At 30.0% G+C, this 17,146-nt stretch overlaps 1 protein-coding gene across 1 annotated transcript; it reads right to left on the bottom strand.

Moving 5' to 3' along the window:
* Positions 1-1,054: 1,054 nt before the first annotated feature.
* On the bottom strand, positions 1,055-6,994 carry LOC115722116 (histidine kinase 4). The gene is made up of 11 exons (XM_030651241.2): positions 5,401-6,994; positions 5,065-5,298; positions 4,816-4,985; positions 4,370-4,588; positions 4,080-4,266; positions 3,926-3,977; positions 3,610-3,839; positions 3,296-3,394; positions 2,541-3,220; positions 1,889-2,392; positions 1,055-1,801 (listed from the first exon to the last, which is right to left on the bottom strand). Exons 1-11 carry the CDS (start codon positions 5,737-5,739, stop codon positions 1,540-1,542), a joined length of 2,976 nt encoding a protein of 991 aa, XP_030507101.2. The 5' UTR covers positions 5,740-6,994; the 3' UTR covers positions 1,055-1,539.
* Positions 6,995-17,146: the final 10,152 nt, after the last annotated feature.

Genomic DNA, 17,146 nt, shown 5'->3' with positions numbered 1-17,146 from the left:
TGGTGGCTTATTGGATCCTTAGTGGAGATTGTTGTTAGAATTTTCTTTTTGATTATTGTAAACGACTTAATATGCTTATTATTGTTGATTTTGCTCAATGAACTATATTTTTATATAATGGATTTTTTTTTTATTTATCTATTAATGAGAATTTTCATTTTCTCTAAAAATAATAATAATAATATATTCAATAATCCTATTTAATCTATAATATAAATATTTTGATAATAAATTAAAATTAATTTGATCTAAATTATTTTCAAACTATATTTTCTTTTGAGTTAATACCATTTTGGACCCTGTGTTTTACAAATATTATTAATTGGACCTTCTGTTTTGTTAAATAACAAAATGAGCCCTATATTTTCTAAAATGGTAAAAATAGAACCCTAAGCTCAATTTTCAATAATTTTATTTTTTTAATATAACCAACTTTAACCCAATTTTTAATACGAATAGATACAGAAAATGTAATTAGTTTTGTCATAACATATCTAGATCGGATTATTATTAAGTTTTATTTTGACAAAAAATCAATTCAGGGTCCTATTTGTATAATTTTAGAAAATACAGATCAATTTTGTCATTTAACAAAACAGAAGGTCCAATTGGTAACTTTTACAAAATAAAGAGTTCAAAATGGTATTTACCTTTTTCTTTTTATGATTTCAACCATGCCAAAAATCTATGTATTGTTGTACTTATTGGGAAAATCACCCACCTACCTCCCCATGAATCCTTGATGAAACTATAGGACATAATTATATAAACCTTGCCACTAAGAAATGATATTACTGTCAATTTAAATAATTAATAGTACCTTAGTTGAAAATTTTAATTCCTTAGTTGTCATAAGTATAATTTGTCAAAATTGATAAGTAGAGAAGATGGCCTTCTAATTTGACTCTTTAGTTTTTTTCTACCAAGTAAAGTGTCCCTCCCTCACCTTATAACATTAACATTTCAATCTGCACATTTATACCATATTTACTTCTACATTTGATGAGTGTTTCATATCTCTGTATAGGGACGAAGACGAGGCCGAGGCCGAGCATGTCAAGCTGAGACAACCGACCGAGACGGTGTTGCCCACCAATATTATAATATACAGTAAAAAGAAAGTAACTCTTCAGTGTCAACAAATGGAGAAGTTTCAATCATGGAAGGAAAAGGAAAGTTTTTCAATGGAAAACATACAAAAAATAATATGATTTACATGTTTGGCTCCTACTCCCACCTAAGGATCTATATACACATACAAGTGGAGAATTTTTGGAGGGTGTTCTGTTCTCTTCTGTAGTATACATGTACTCAGATTCTTCTAATCATTGTTAACTTCAAAAAGTTCGTTACACATGAATGTGCAAACCTGTATATCATCTGAGATGTCGGTATTCTTAGAACCAACTCATTGTCACCATTTTCAGCTAGGGAAAACATAATGCCTGTCGTGACATCCAAAATTGCTGGTAATGGTCAACATGCCCAACAGTTTCCTGTGCTTCGGAATGTGATAGGTTTGTTTTTCGGGAGTTCTTGTTATGACCCTGGAACAGGTTTAGAGTTGAAGATCTTACCAAGTGCTTCATGGAGATTCTCATCCTCGAAAGGCTTCGTAACATAACCATCCATCCCACATTTAAGGCACTCTTCATACGTAGCGTGAATCACATCAGCTGTCATGGCTAGAATTGGTGTGTGCCACTCATCTTTTCGGGCAATTCCTTCAACGGTGGATCCCCCGTTCATTTGTTGATTTGCTTCGCTCTCCCTCTTTCTAATTAGACGGGTTGCCTCAAACCTGTCATTAGAATATGAACTATCAATTTGGAAGTTTCTTATTGAAATAATTGAACATTAAAATCAAGCTATGCCACTAAAAACATACCCATCCATTTCGGGCATTTGAATATCCATAAAGCAAGCATCGAAACCGTGAGGTAGTTGAAGCAATTCTAGTGCCTTTTTACCACTGTCTGCACACTCCACACGAGCTCCATATTTCTTTATCGCACCTGCAGCAACTCTTCGGTTAACAATATTGTCATCAACCACCAAAATGTTCTTGCCACATAGCATGTTCTTAAGGGCACAAGACTCATCGGGCGTGTCCTTTCCCTCCTGCCTCTTCTTGCCTATACCCACTTGCTGAAGACACGCAGCCACCATACTTGCTCTCAGCGGTTTCATAATCACAGTGTCTAGAAAACCAGTAGCCTTCGCCTTCTCGAATTCAGTACTGCTAATATGAGTTGCAAGGAGAATCATCTTAGGAAACTTGAATACATTTCCATTCTGTTTCCAGTCCAAAAATCTTATGTTAATGCCACCGTCTTCAGCAGATATCCACGATTCCTTCTCAACTAGGATTAAATCAGCCTGCTTTACATTTCTGCAACATTCGAAGAAGACACAACTTTGTGAAATTAATGATAGTGTACTCAAGCCTTAAAGCCTTAAAGTTTCAAAAAATTGTTAAAAATGGCTTCTTTAAGGTATCTGATTAATTACAATACATATAACAGCAGAAAGAAGCTTACTTAGTTATGACAGAACCATTTTTCGTAGATAAAGAAACCGCTATTTTTATGCTACTAGCAACTTCAACCAGTATACCAAGTCTCTTCAAATGGTAACTTGTTACAGCAGCTCTAACAGGTTTCTCATCGACTATTATTGCTTTCAGTCCTCTAAAATCAGAAGGCAATTCTTCAGTAATAGGCCTTTTCACTTCATTGAAAGCGTTTTTCTTGTACCTCTCGAAAGTAGCAGTGAATGAAAATGTACTTCCAACCTGAGGTCGACTTACGAAGCTAATTTTACCACCCATTCGTTCAACCAAACACTTACTGATGCTCAAGCCTATACCGGTTCCTCCATAGTGTCTGGAAGTTGAGCTGTCTGCCTGCATGAACGGTGTGAAAATTCGATCCTGTGCTGATAAAGGGATCCCTATTCCTGTATCCTCAACGGATAAGGTCAAAGTGACGTGGTCAGAAATTTCGTAGGTGGTTGCTCCTTCTTCAGTAATTAGATGTCTAAAGGTCTCCCAGCAGTTCTGTTCATCGGCTGCTTCGAGACCACTTAATGTGTTAAATTGACGACCGCCAGGTGTTAGTGCAATATTTTCTAACCCTCCATTCAAACAAGAATCGTTTATCAAAGTCTTTGCAGGTTCAGCTAGATGAATTTTGACAAATATATGCCCCCGTTCGGTGAACTGTAAGCGATGAATCTAATTAGTATTTAGAATCAAGAAGTACCCGAAAAATAACTAAGAAAACCACTGACTTACCTTAACAGAGTTCCCCACAAGATTAGTAACAATCTGTCTGAATCTTCCTGGATCCCCCATAACAAGATCTGGAACTTTATCGGAGACGAACACAGCCAGCTTTATTTGCATGAAAAGACATTACAAACACCGTCATGGTCTACATCATTACCCCAAAATAGCTAAAGAAACATAATAAATCTATAATATGAGAACATGTTTTTGCATGCCGAAAATGCTATTAGCCCTCAACATCAACAGCAAAATATATCATACACTTAATTTAAGAATCTTCACTACCATATATTGTTTCTAAAGAGTAAGCTCGATCTTACCTCTACGCCTTTATTTCTAGACGTTTCAGAGAACAAGGAAAGAACATCATCTAAAATGGAACGAAGACTAAATGGCACCGCTTCAAGTTCTAACTTCCCTGCTTCAATTTTCGCACGATCAAGCACTTCATTTATCAATGCTATCAGTGCCCGTCCACAAACTTGAGCAGTTTGAGCGAAATCCCTCTGAGTTGAGCTTAAATCTGTGTCTAAAAGCAGCCCAAGCATGCCTGCAATTACATGTAGACGTAAATACATAATTACATGTACTTAATGTTTGAAAAGAAAGATGTCAAAAGTGGAATCTATAACATACCAAGAACACCATTCATGGGTGTCCTGATCTCATGGGAAACAGTAGCAAGAAACTGTAATCAAGAAAACAAGACATACTTGGATCACAATACTGTAGGATGAGCATATTCATATAACGATGAACATAATTTCGGAAATGTTGCATGCAACAGTACCTGGGATTTTGCAACATCAGCAGCTTCAGCTCGGACTTTCAGTTCTTGCATTTCATGGAAATCATCCTCAACTTTTACAATGTGAGTTACAGCAGCATATAAGATATGACCAGCTAAGTACCAGATAATGGAAAATATAATTACAGTGAAAATTGCCGAACATGGCACCGGGGCCTTCTGATGATATCTATTCACAATTCAATACATAGCATCATTGATCAAAATAGGCAACTAAAAAACTTCTTTACTTTGAAAATGCTAGCCAACAAGGCGGTGTGGTGTGACCTTACCTGCAAATCATCTTATGTTTTCTGAATGGATCTCCAAAATCGAGTTTGCTTTCATGCAAAAGAGACATGTCTTCGTCTTGATTTTGGCGACCATACATGATTAGTTTATCAGACGAATTTGTTATATCGTATACATAGACCAAAATCTCTTCATTCCCAGCAAGTTGCCCAAGCAACTTCTCCACAAGAGATTCAACATCAAAGGCTCCACCAAGGTATCTGCATTCAGTGTTGAATTTCATTTTCTTTTCATACACAAAAACCTTCTACGATCCCACATTCACTAATCACAAAATTAAAAATGTGGAAACCGCTATTTATTGATTACAAAACAAATTGTTAAAGCTTAGTAGTGTGATTAAAATAGTGATTTCGAACTCTCAGTGTTATCTTACACTAAATTATTTCTACCCAAACAAAAACTCATTCATTTGACCAGAACTTACCCTGCAGTTGCTTCAATTCGCTCCTTCACAGTTGGGTGCGGAGGGAGTTTGGATTTGTAAACAGGAAATGTCAACACCACGCCAAGATGATGAGAACCGAGCAGCCTAAAGGGACTTGTAAGAACAGCTTTACCAGTGGCCCTAGACCTCAAGATGTTCTCCCTATCTTCCTGCACAATCATGTTCAAAACCAATGGTCAAACGAAAACAAAACACAAAACTACAAAAGGTTTGAACAAGAACACAAACCTCGCCCGACATCATGTCAAGAGACTCAATGTAAGATACTGTCTCCTGTGAAAAGATCACAGGCGCATACTCATCCCGGAGCGGTGACGGCTCCTTCTCCATTGTCTTTATAGTCCAACCATGTTGCCTCTCAAAACTCTCTCTTTCAGAATGAATTACTCTCTCTGCATATGCCACTCCACTCAGTAAAGGTCTTTCAAATGAGGTACATGCTGTATAATCAGCAAAAGTTTCCTGCATTTATAAATACAGACATAACAGCAATGCCACACTCAATCAATAACCCACCACACAAAGAGTCTAATCAATCCAAAAATAGAAAATTCAAGCACAAACCTGATCAATTGCAGATGGGTTCCTGTAGTAATGAAAAGTTGAAACAAGGAGAGCAAGGGCATGAACATGGTTAACACTAACACTAAACTGATCTTGCAACATCCTAGCCCTCTGATCACACATACTGGTCAGCACTTCTTGCCTTCTTTCTATGTTTTTAGTATCCATTCTGTTGTAGAGAACCCAACCAAATATGACCATAAGAATTAACCAGAATATAAACATCTTTCTAAACCAAGTTCTGTAAGCCTGAACCCAAGTGTAACCTGTTTTGGTTCCCATCTGTTCATTCAACCTAACAACCACAGAATGGTGGTTGTGCTGCATCTTCAGACCCATTATTATTATTATTTCATAAAAACACCCAAAAAACACTCTTTTCTTCTTCCTCCTCTTTCTCTTCAACTTTCACCCACTGCATAACTATGCTCAAAGAGAAAAACCCACCTCAGCAAATCAGAACATTTTCATTCACAGCAACTCTCTTAAAAAGTACTGACTAATTTTCAGGACACCAGTTTTTTCATCATTACAGTATTTATTTCTTGGATTCAATAGAAACCAGCTTAAGAACCAAGCAAAATATAATTGAATTTTTCTGGAACAGAAAGAAAAAAAGACACCTCCTTTATATTCTTTGAAGAAGAGAGAGAGAGACCCAGAACTCAAAAAGGTGGAAAAAAAATAAAAACTTCAAATTTGAGAAACAAGCATGGCTCTCAAAAGATGCAAAACCCCAAAAGAAAAATAAAAAAGAGCTCAAATTCCCAAAACAAGCTTTCTCATTTCTCTTTCCAAACAAAGAAAAATAAAGAAATTGTGGTGTCTCAGGCTGTGAATGTAGAAAAAGGAAGAAACTTGGATTAAAAAAATGGAGAGAGAACTCTAATCATGTCCCTCCAAACCCAAAGCGTGATGTTTAGTTGAGCTTTTGAGGCATCTAGACAAAGAAGAAGCACGTTCACTGTTTTTCTTACATATAATAATACTAATTAATAATAATTAATAATGGGGAAACCAGAGAAGAGTAAGAGATTGACCCCAAAACACACACACAACACAGCTAAGCATAAAAAACCAACCTTTAAACACTCAGAGAGAGAAAGAAGGAGCTGGGTAGTAATAGTATGGTGTTAATACAATGAATAAGAAAGAAAAAAACAGAGAATTGGGTTTTGGCTAGGTGGGTTGGATTGTTCCAATGTGAATACTAATAATCTCTTTCTTTCTCTTTCCTTCTTCTTCTTCTTCTTCCTTTTTTTTTTATTCAAATGCAGTCTTCCAATGCTTAAAATAATAAAAAAGCAAACTTTGAATCGAATTTTTTTTTATTATTTTTACAGATACGGTCTTGTCTCCCCCTTCTTCTCCAATATCTATATAAACTATTCTCTCTCTTCTGTAAAATATTATGTCTTTTTCAAACCACTCCCCTTCCTCCCTTTTTTTCTTTGTCTCTGTATTAGTTTTTTCTACTCTCTCAACTCAGCTAGCTCACATTTTGACAAAAATGGTGGAACTTCATTTTCTCTCTTGGCCAAAAAAAAAAAAAAGATTGAAGCTTTTGAAAGAAAGAAAGAAAAAGATGAAGATTTAACTAAAAAACAAATAATGGGTCATCTTGACTTTAAATAAATAAATTAATACTTAAATTTAAATAATTGTCTAGTTTTATTATCAATGAGTGGAATAATCACAATTAGTTACTTTCCATATTTTCATTTTTTTTTAAGATAAATGGAATTTCCATTAATTGGAATAATCACAATTAGTTTTTTTTGGTGAAAGAATAATCACAATTAGTTACTTTCCATATTTTCATATTCCTTGGAGTTTATTTATTTTACTTTTTTACTTTAAAAAAAAGAAGGAAAATTACATTTATAAGATCTTTTGATATTTATATCAAAAAGGGAAATTAATGAAAACAATTAATTTTTTCCTCAAAAAATTAAACAAACAAAAAAAAAAAATCTAGTGTTACACTATCTTATATTTCCTCAAAGGAATTTCTAAAGAACTTGAGAAATTTCTCTTTTTTTATCAATTAATTAAAAATATTATCATATTAAATTTCATTAAAATATACTAGATTGTCCAATATAGTTTCACCATCCACTTAACACATAATTTACATTAATCTAAGAGGTATAATGGAGATATCATCTATTAAAGTAGATATATCTTAAAATATGAAAATAAAAGTAAAAATTAAAACAAGTAAAATAAAATAGATATACAATGTAATTTCTTCAATTTCTAAATTAGGAAATGTGATCCAATAAAAAAAAAAATAAGTTGAGAAATATCTCTTTTTTGTATTTATTAATCAAAAATACCCTCATATTATATTCATTAAAATCTATCAACTTTTATAAGTAGGTTGTTTAAGGGAAATTTGATTTTCTATACTTACATATCCCTAATATTTTATTTCTAAACTAATACATATCATCATTGAAAATATATGACCACTTTATCTAAAATCCAAAAATACCCCTCTCAAATTTTCCATACTTTTTTTTAGTGCAAAAACATAAAAAAAAAAAAAATTGGTAGTCCGATGGGGTCCGATGGTAGTCCGATGGTGGTCCGATGGTCACCTGATACTACTTTTGTATGCACAAAAACATAAAAAAAAATTGGTAGCAGATTTGGTCCGATGGTAGTCCGATGGGTCCGATAGGTGGCCCGATGGGTGGTCCGATGGTGGCCCGATGGGGTGGCCCGATAGATGGTCCGATGGGTAGCCCGATGGGTGGTCCGATGGTGTAAATGAGGTGATGTAAATAGGGGTATTTTAGGGATATCATAAAAATTGTCATATTTTACAAATATTAGTTATTATTTGTTTAGAAAAAAAAATTTAACCAAATGTAAGCATAAAAAATCAAATTTCCCTTGTTTAATATACCCTTGGCCTCCACTTAAGTGTAGCACATTATTTAAATTAACCTAAAAGCATAATGGAGATATCATCTATAAAAGTAGGTATATCTTAAATAACATGAAAATAAAAGTAAAAATTAGAATAAATAAAATAAGTGTAGAATGTAATTTTCTTATAAAAATGTAATCCAATTATAATAAAAAAATGTGGATTAAATTGAATTAATTGTAATCTCCGTGTTTTACCATTTTAGCATTTATCTGTCTTAAGATTACTCTTAATTAAATATGTTTAAATAACATGAAAATAAAAGTAAAATTAGAATAAATAAAATAAAATAAGTATAGAATGTAATTTTCTTATAAAAATGTAATCCAATTATAATAAAAAAAATGTGTATTAAATTGAATTAATTGTAATCTTTGTATTTTATTATTTTAGCGTTCATCTGTCTTAAGATTACTCTTAATTAAATATGTTTAAATAACATAAAAATAAAAGTAAAATTAGAATAAATAAAATAAAATAAGTATAGAATGTAATTTTCTTATAAAAATGTAATCCAATTATAATAAAAAAAAATGTGTATTAAATTGAATTAATTGTAATCTTTGTATTTTATTATTTTAGCGTTCATCTGTCTTAAGATTACTCTTAATTAAATATGTTTAATTTTAGAGTTCTTAAATGATGGCTATCGAAAATAAAATACATATTGTTATCATTGTAATATTTATTAATTTTTTAAAACATTCATTAAATGTGTCCAATTATCAGGCTTGACCTTTCCAAAATAATAGAGAATCATATAATTTATCCCATCTTTCTTTTTTGGATCGTGAGATTTTGACTATTACATTATTTTTTCAAAAAAAAACAAAATATGACTTGTGCACATTTTATATCATGTTTATGTTGATTTTTTTCTGATGTATTTTTATGTTCGAAAGTAATTGGCCTACTCTTAATTATTTTATACAAAGTATAAATATATATATATAAAAATAATAGTTTTAAATATTATATTTGATTTCATTATTTTAGTGCTTTAATTAATTCTTTTGTTGAAACAATATGAATATTACTGATAAATTATTAAGACTAACAATTTTGGCCTTAATAAATAAAAAGTACTAATCAACTCATTCAGAAACAGTGCAAATTTAATTAGATTGGCTTTTTTTGTTATATATTATGAATTAGAATGGATTTGGCCATGAAATTTACATATAAATTGGATCAAATTTATGAGTACAGATTTTAAATTTTATTTGTTATGGTTAAAAAAAAAATTGTTCATTAGATTAGTTAAATACCTCTAATTATCAAAATCATTTGTAATCTTATTTTGTTGAATGAAATGTCTTCCACATTTTCTGTTCTTAAAAAAAAAAACTTTCTATGTATATTATTTTTTAAAAAAATAAAAAAACACAAACTGTATATGCATGATTAAGTTTAAAGGTGTGTCATAAACCATATTCAAAACAAGCTTAAACTATAAATTTACATGCATTTAATGATAATTCTAAAATTAAATGAAACTATGTTATGTGATGATTAACTAATAGTATACTCTAAATTCTAAAAGAATCTTTAAAATCAAGTTTCATTTACAGTGGGTTATCAAATTTTGCTTGTAGTTAATAATTGCAATATAGCCTTTGTGATAGTGAATAAATTACTATTCTTACTAATTTGTTATACATTAAAAAAAATTATTTTGAGAACCATTTTTTTATCCAAAATAAATTATGGATATAACACAAACAATGAATTTGTAAAATTAAGAATAATAATGAACATTTTAGCTAAAATTTGGGAGTGATATTTTGAAACTATTTTTCTATGAGAAATGCTAAAGCACCAACAATTTTGAAACTATTTTTCTATGTGTTATTATGGGATCTTATACATTTAAATTTAAAAATTATCATAGAAAATTGCTAGTTATTTGTAAAATATTATTTTGTATTGGTGTTAGATATTATTGGTATTTATTAGTAATTTTTTGTCTTCTGTAAATTAAAAATGATTTTTTTTTGTTATTTTTTGTTTTTATAATAGTCCAAGTACTATGAGTGCATATTTACTCTTATTTTTAAATAGTTATACATTATAATATCTTACACATATTTAAAATACATTTTAAATAATTTACATTAATGCACCAAAAATAAAATTTAAATTAATATTCTTTCTTTCGCATGCATACATACACATATTAAATAAATTATTTAAACTATCATAATACATAATTTAATTAATTAAAAAAATATAATATATTTATTAAAATTATAATATAGACTGTCATTTTAATAATAAACATTATTATTAGTCATATTTGAAAGACCTAAAAATTTGTGTACAATTCAGAATGCTCTCTCCCCTCTACAATCTACATAGTCAAAAATGAAGAATTAATTTAGTAGTCAAAAGATGTTTGACTCAATATATTTATATGAATACATTTATTTTGGGAGAGAGATAGAGATATATAGTCATAGGAATAGGAATAGGAAAGAACAAGTGTGACAAAATCACAATCACAAATCTCTATGATAATGACATCTCCACTCACAACCTCCACATAATCTAATCTCATACTTACCATAATATCCATACTCTTTTCTTTTAATTCCCAATCTACCATATTATTCTCAATTCATTTTTACTCTTTAATTATTATACAAATTTTAGCAAGTTACTCCTTAATTTTCTTTTAGTAAATTGATCCTTCAATTATCCTATTTTAACAAAAACATAACCTCTTATAATTGATTTGTAGTTTTTTTATATTTTTTATTAAATTAAAATAATTAGAACATGATATTAAATTATATTAATAATAATATTATTTCTTGCAAGAATTTAGCATTTCTCTTTTAACAAATAAATTTTATTTATTGGTAAATTAATTAGTGTCTAAACTTTTCTTTTTTATATAATATTAAGCTTCTCGAATAGTTTTGCTTATTTTCTTATTATTATTTTACATGTTTTTATTTATATTTTGCGTTAATTTTTTATATTTTATTTTGTTTTCATAATTTCCTTAAAAAATAAAGTAATTTTTTATTTTTTTTCACATGAAAATATATATAACTCACATGTTTTTTAAATTATTTTAAATATGATCATACATTATAATTATAATAAATATATAAGCAAATTATTCAATATTCAAGATGTTAATGATATGATTAAACAGGGAATAAAAACTTACCTTTTTTCTAATCTCTTCTGAAGTTACATAATTTTTACTTTTGGTTAACTTTTTCAGTGGTTAAAAATAAGAAAAAAAACTATCACATCTATGATATAGTCAAACTATTATTTAAATGGGTATTAATAATATACCAGTTTCTTCTAGCTACCATTATTAATACAGGAGAAACATTTATTATAGGTTCAACATATATAATTTGTCAAACTTTAGATTTATTTAAATTAATGAAACCTTTTAATTATTATAACATAATATATTTATTTAATAATTATAACCTAATATTCCCTTTATTATTTCAAATTTCTAATAAATTAGAGCCACACTTCTTTATATAGATATTAATTTGATTTTTTTTTCTGAATAAATCAGTGGAAAATGAGTTTCTTTTTTAATTAAAGTAAAGTGTACTTAATAAACCATATGAAACACTTTTTATGTTTAAAGAAAAATGTTAACTTTTGTAAAAAAAAAAGTGGTAGTTGGAAAGTTGAGCTTTTCATTATTATGATGTCTAATAATTGTACCTAATTGATTGATTTATATATTTGTGTAGTGTGTATATATATATATATACTAGGTGATCGTTACGTGCCAAGCCACGTACTGTTATAGTTTTATTTAATATTTTAATTTTTTATTTTAATTAATAATTAAAATAGTATAATTATTTGAACGATTTGTTTTAAAAAAATAAAATATGTATCAGTATATTTAGTAAGTAAAACATAATTGTGTTATAATAATGTATGTTATTAATAGTAAAATGTACATTAATTTTCTAATTGAAAAAAATTCTATTATCTCATTTCATATCTAATAATAGCTACACAACTATATATTTATAGACTTTCACATTCTTTGCAAATTACTAATAAGCACCAATAATATTTTCATATTCTAATATTTTTCAACCTTCTCCTCTTGGTGGTAAAATTAAAAATAAAACTAAAAATAATCACAAACATATAAGGTAAATATCTATATTTTTCTTTTTTTTAAAAAAAAAATTATTAATATTCTCCCAAGATAAGTTAGTTAGAGAGATATGTGGTTAAGATGATTTTTTTAATTTAAAAAGAGATTATTAATATTTAAAGGATTGTTTAATTTTTTGGTTTAATTATTGGGTTTATTTGTTAACGGGAGATCAAAGCTAATCGTTAAATTTAACAGAATATTCTTTTATTTTTAAGTATATTCTGTTAAACCAAGAAATGCCGTTAGATAGGCACTTTTAATATATAAAGATATATTCACTTAATTAAATGGTCTAAAGTTATAATCAGTTTTATAAATGAAATTAAATAAAAATTTATAATAATATTGCATGACGAAAGAAAATTATGATAAGAAGATTTGAAAAGAATATAATTTTAAGAAGTTGAAGAAAATTTTGAGAATTTTAGTGTGACAATAAAATGATTATGAATGTGATCTTGCAACTAACAAAAGAATCATTAATAGATTTTTTATTGACATTCAATGAAAAATTCATCATTAAATTCAATTTACATTTATGTATATATGGTCGTGAGTTGTGGATACATATAGAACTTATATATATTTATATTTATATATATTTTTTTATAAACGTGTAACACGATTATATGTAATTTTTTTTAATCAATAATAATAACCACAAATAAAAACCTATTAATTAATAAAAAAAAAGTGAAAACATTCATTTGCATTTTCATAATTATCAAACTTGGACTATTCAAAATAAATTAAGTTTTTTTTAATAATAAAGTACATTAAATTATATTTTACCAATAAAAATGAAGTTATTTTAGAAAAAAAAAAAAAAAGACGAAGTAAGAAAATTAACACACATGTTATATTTTTTTTTTTTCTTTATTATTGGGGTTGAAATTTTAGCAGCTAAATTTTTTTTTAAGAATTAATTCCAAATAAATGATATATAATTGGGGACCAATAACACCAAATAATACTATGATAGGCTAAGAAATAAAAGACAAAAGAAATATTATGTTTGTATAATTATAGAAACAATTAATGTTGGCCCGATAAAGTAAAACAAAACATATATATAATATATAATTTTTATTATAGTAAAAATGAAAAATAATACAGCTTTAAATATTGTACGTAATTAAAAAGAGTCCCATTAATTTCACATGTGATCTCCCATCCAAAATTTTATATATTAATTATTTAAAATAATTTCCATTTTTTGCGCATCTAGCTACTACAATTTATTGTATTAGTAGATCAAGATCATAAGTAAATAAATATAGGTATTTTATTAAGTTTTTAGAATTTATATATTTTTTTAAAAAAAAAAAAAACCTACCCACATGAAGTGGTTTCATGTGCTTACCAAATTTGTATATATTAATGGACTTCGAATTAATTAGTAATATAAATTAATAAACTCATGAAACATTAATTATTAGATCCAGTTATTACTAGATTGATTAATTAATTAATGGAGTGCTTTCTTTTTTAATAATAGTTTAAGTTAACATTATGAGGTTGTTCCACAATTATTATATTTTTTGTTTTTAGCTAAATATATAAAACAAAAATTATTTTTTACAAAATAAAAGATTGATCTATTATAGTCTCACTATTTTGTTTTTTAAAATTAAAAAATTAAAATAAATAATATGTTGTCAACGCAAATTTTCATAATAATAAATTTTTTTCGTAATAAATTTAACACAGAAAATGTAAAGATTAATAAAGTCTTTTGCAGTTAATACAATATACATTGATAGTATTTTTCTCACAGATTTTTCATCTTTTTTATGTGGAATCTGTCCCTATTTATAGGAATATAGGTTAACAATTATTTTACATTTAAATTTAAATTACATAACCGTATCATGAAACGTGGGAATTGATCACGTTTCATTTAAACACATGTGGATAACAATGGATAACCACATAACTGCTTATTATTCTTATCCTTAAATACGGTTGATGCTGATTTGGATAACAGCATCTCGCTTTGCCTGTAGATGGGCAATGCTGTCTTTGGACAATCATATGCCTTCCAGCAATAGCATGAGCACCAATGTACTGAGCAAACTTAAGAACTGCTCTTTGATCATAAGGCCTCGCAGACTGGACAATCATGTCCTAAATATTTCTAAGTTGTTACACTTAGTTATTGCAATGTATAAAAATAATAGTGAAAATTATAATATTATACTTTCTAATATATATAATATTTCCTGCTTACAACTTGAAAAAACTTACTTTTGAGGAGAAGAATCCTTCAGTCAAATCTCATTCTTGTGAGTGACCAACAAGAAGGGCTAACCCATCCAAGCTATTTACGAGGAGGATCATGGTTAACATGTTTCAATCACTCGGTGTATTTCTCGAGGAATAATGAAGTTATTCGGTAAAAACATGATGAATATCCAGATCATAAAATAACAGTTATCTATTTAAAGTGCCAATTATAAATTGTTCCCATCAATTGGTAGATATAAGAAATGTGTGAAATGTCCATGTTTGATAACTGTATTTTAGATAAGAACGAGATAATTGCTATCCTAATCCTATAAATAGCAAAACTCATGTTGGAGAAAGGACGAACGAATTCTTGACTGAGAGAAATTTTGCCAAGTTGTATTCAGTAAACAAAAAACTCAAAAATAAGAATGACTCGTAGAGTATGAAGATTTTAACTACAAAACCACGTAAAAATTTCTTGTCTTTGTTTATTATTAATTTATTTATAGTATTTATTACAGATTCATTAATTGTCAAAAGTCTCATTTATGTAAAAAAAATCGAGTTAACAGTTTGGTGATTTCATTGAGAATCTTTGATAATTAAACTCTAAAAAACACATCTCCCTACCCAAAAGGAAAATATTTTTTCTATCATGGAAAATGCTTCTCAAGATATTCCTATCAAACAGGAAGAAATCGTTCATCGCCCTGGAAAAGAGCCTCAAGGGACTCAAGTTGTTGATCAAAATATTGGAAAAGGTCCTCCTGAGTGGGACTTTGAAATAAATAACAACGTGAGAACTAACTGTGACAATCAGTAGTCCAGTGATTCGTAAGGGAAAACACCGGGTAAGCTGTGCAATGCCACATCGCCTGGGGAAGGTCAAATGGGATGATTCTGAGACTGTGTAGGTATGGGACTACACAGTTGAAGAGAGCTTAAATGGATTGATTGATACTACCTATGTCAACAAGGTGCATCTTATTTTTTGGTAGCCCATCACGAAAGAACTCCACAGTTAAGCGTGCTTAGCTTGGAGCAATTTCAAGATGGGTGACCTCCTGGGAAAACGAAGCGTGCGAGTGAGGACAAAGCAGGCTGAAAGCACTCGTGTTGGTCTGTAGGGTCAGTCATCAGTCCATGAAGCAGCCAGAGTGATGAACTCGTGTATAAGAGCCATTAGTCCGTGGGTGTGAGGACCCAATAGAGGCTTGAAGCGGGGACGTTACAAATGGTATCAAAGCCTTGACCCAGCCGGAAGTGTGGTCGACGAGGACGTCGGACCCCGTAAGGGGGTGATTGTGACAGTCAGTAGTCCCCTGATCCGTAAGGGGAAACACCGGGTAAGCTGTGCAATCCCACATCACCTGGGGAAGGTCAAGTGGGATGATTCTGAGACTGTGTAGGTATGGGACTACACAGTTGAAGAGAGCTTAAATGGATTGATTGATACTACCTATGTCAACAAGGTGCATCTTGTTTTTCGGTAGCCCATCACGAAAGAACTCCATAGTTAAGCGTGCTTAGCTTGGAGCAATTTCAGGATGGGTGACCTCCTGGGAAGTTTTCCCAGGAAGCGTGCGAGTGAGGACAAAGCAGGCTGGAAACACTCGTGTTGGTTTGTAGGGTCAGTCATTAGTCCATGAAGCAGCCAGAGTGACGAACTCGTGTATAAGAGCCATTAGTCCGTGGGTGTAAGGGCCCAATGGAGGCTTGAAACGGAGACGTTACACTAACCTAGGGAGAAAAGACCAGTGGGCATAATATCCCACAAGGTATGTTCCCATAGTGGAATAGGAAAATCGTCAATTGCCGCAAAGGCTAGCCAATTTTAAGATTAAAGTTTTTGTTAGACATATGGACTGTAGCTGAAAGAAAGGCAACACCCAAGCAGTTAATACCCTAAACTCAAGGAGAATAGTATGGGTATTGGGAAGGCCTACCCTAAAAACTACTTGGAGAGGTCCCCGCCGGACTGGTCATCTGAAAGCATAGATTGGTCTATTTGAAAGCTACACTTCTGCATAACTGGTTGAGAACACAAAGATTAAACAATATAAGCCCTAGCATATCATTTGGAACCCTAATGATTCTAGACAAGAGGGTGGATACCTAATTTAATTCAGGTATAATCCACGTCGACCCAGTTCAAAAAACAAATTAAGAGGAAGGATGCTCAGAATCCTGCCGACATTCATGCTAAAATGACCCTGTCGTCCCTAGACTAGGCAGACCTGATAAGATCGAACCCCATATTATCACGCAGACATTTTTTCCAGGTTAAAGTTTTAACACAAATTTCTACAAAAACATAAACTTATGCTGTTAAAAAAATAGAGGGAACTTACTTGTTGGAAGAGGTTGGGATAGATAAGGGTGGCGGTGGCTGGCACAAAAAGTGAATGCCCAATCAAGGA

This window comes from Cannabis sativa, chromosome 9, assembly GCF_029168945.1.
Source record: "Cannabis sativa cultivar Pink pepper isolate KNU-18-1 chromosome 9, ASM2916894v1, whole genome shotgun sequence".
Lineage (NCBI taxonomy): Eukaryota > Viridiplantae > Streptophyta > Magnoliopsida > Rosales > Cannabaceae > Cannabis > Cannabis sativa.
Note: the sequence above shows the minus strand (reverse complement) of the source record. Positions and strands in the feature narration are given on the sequence as shown.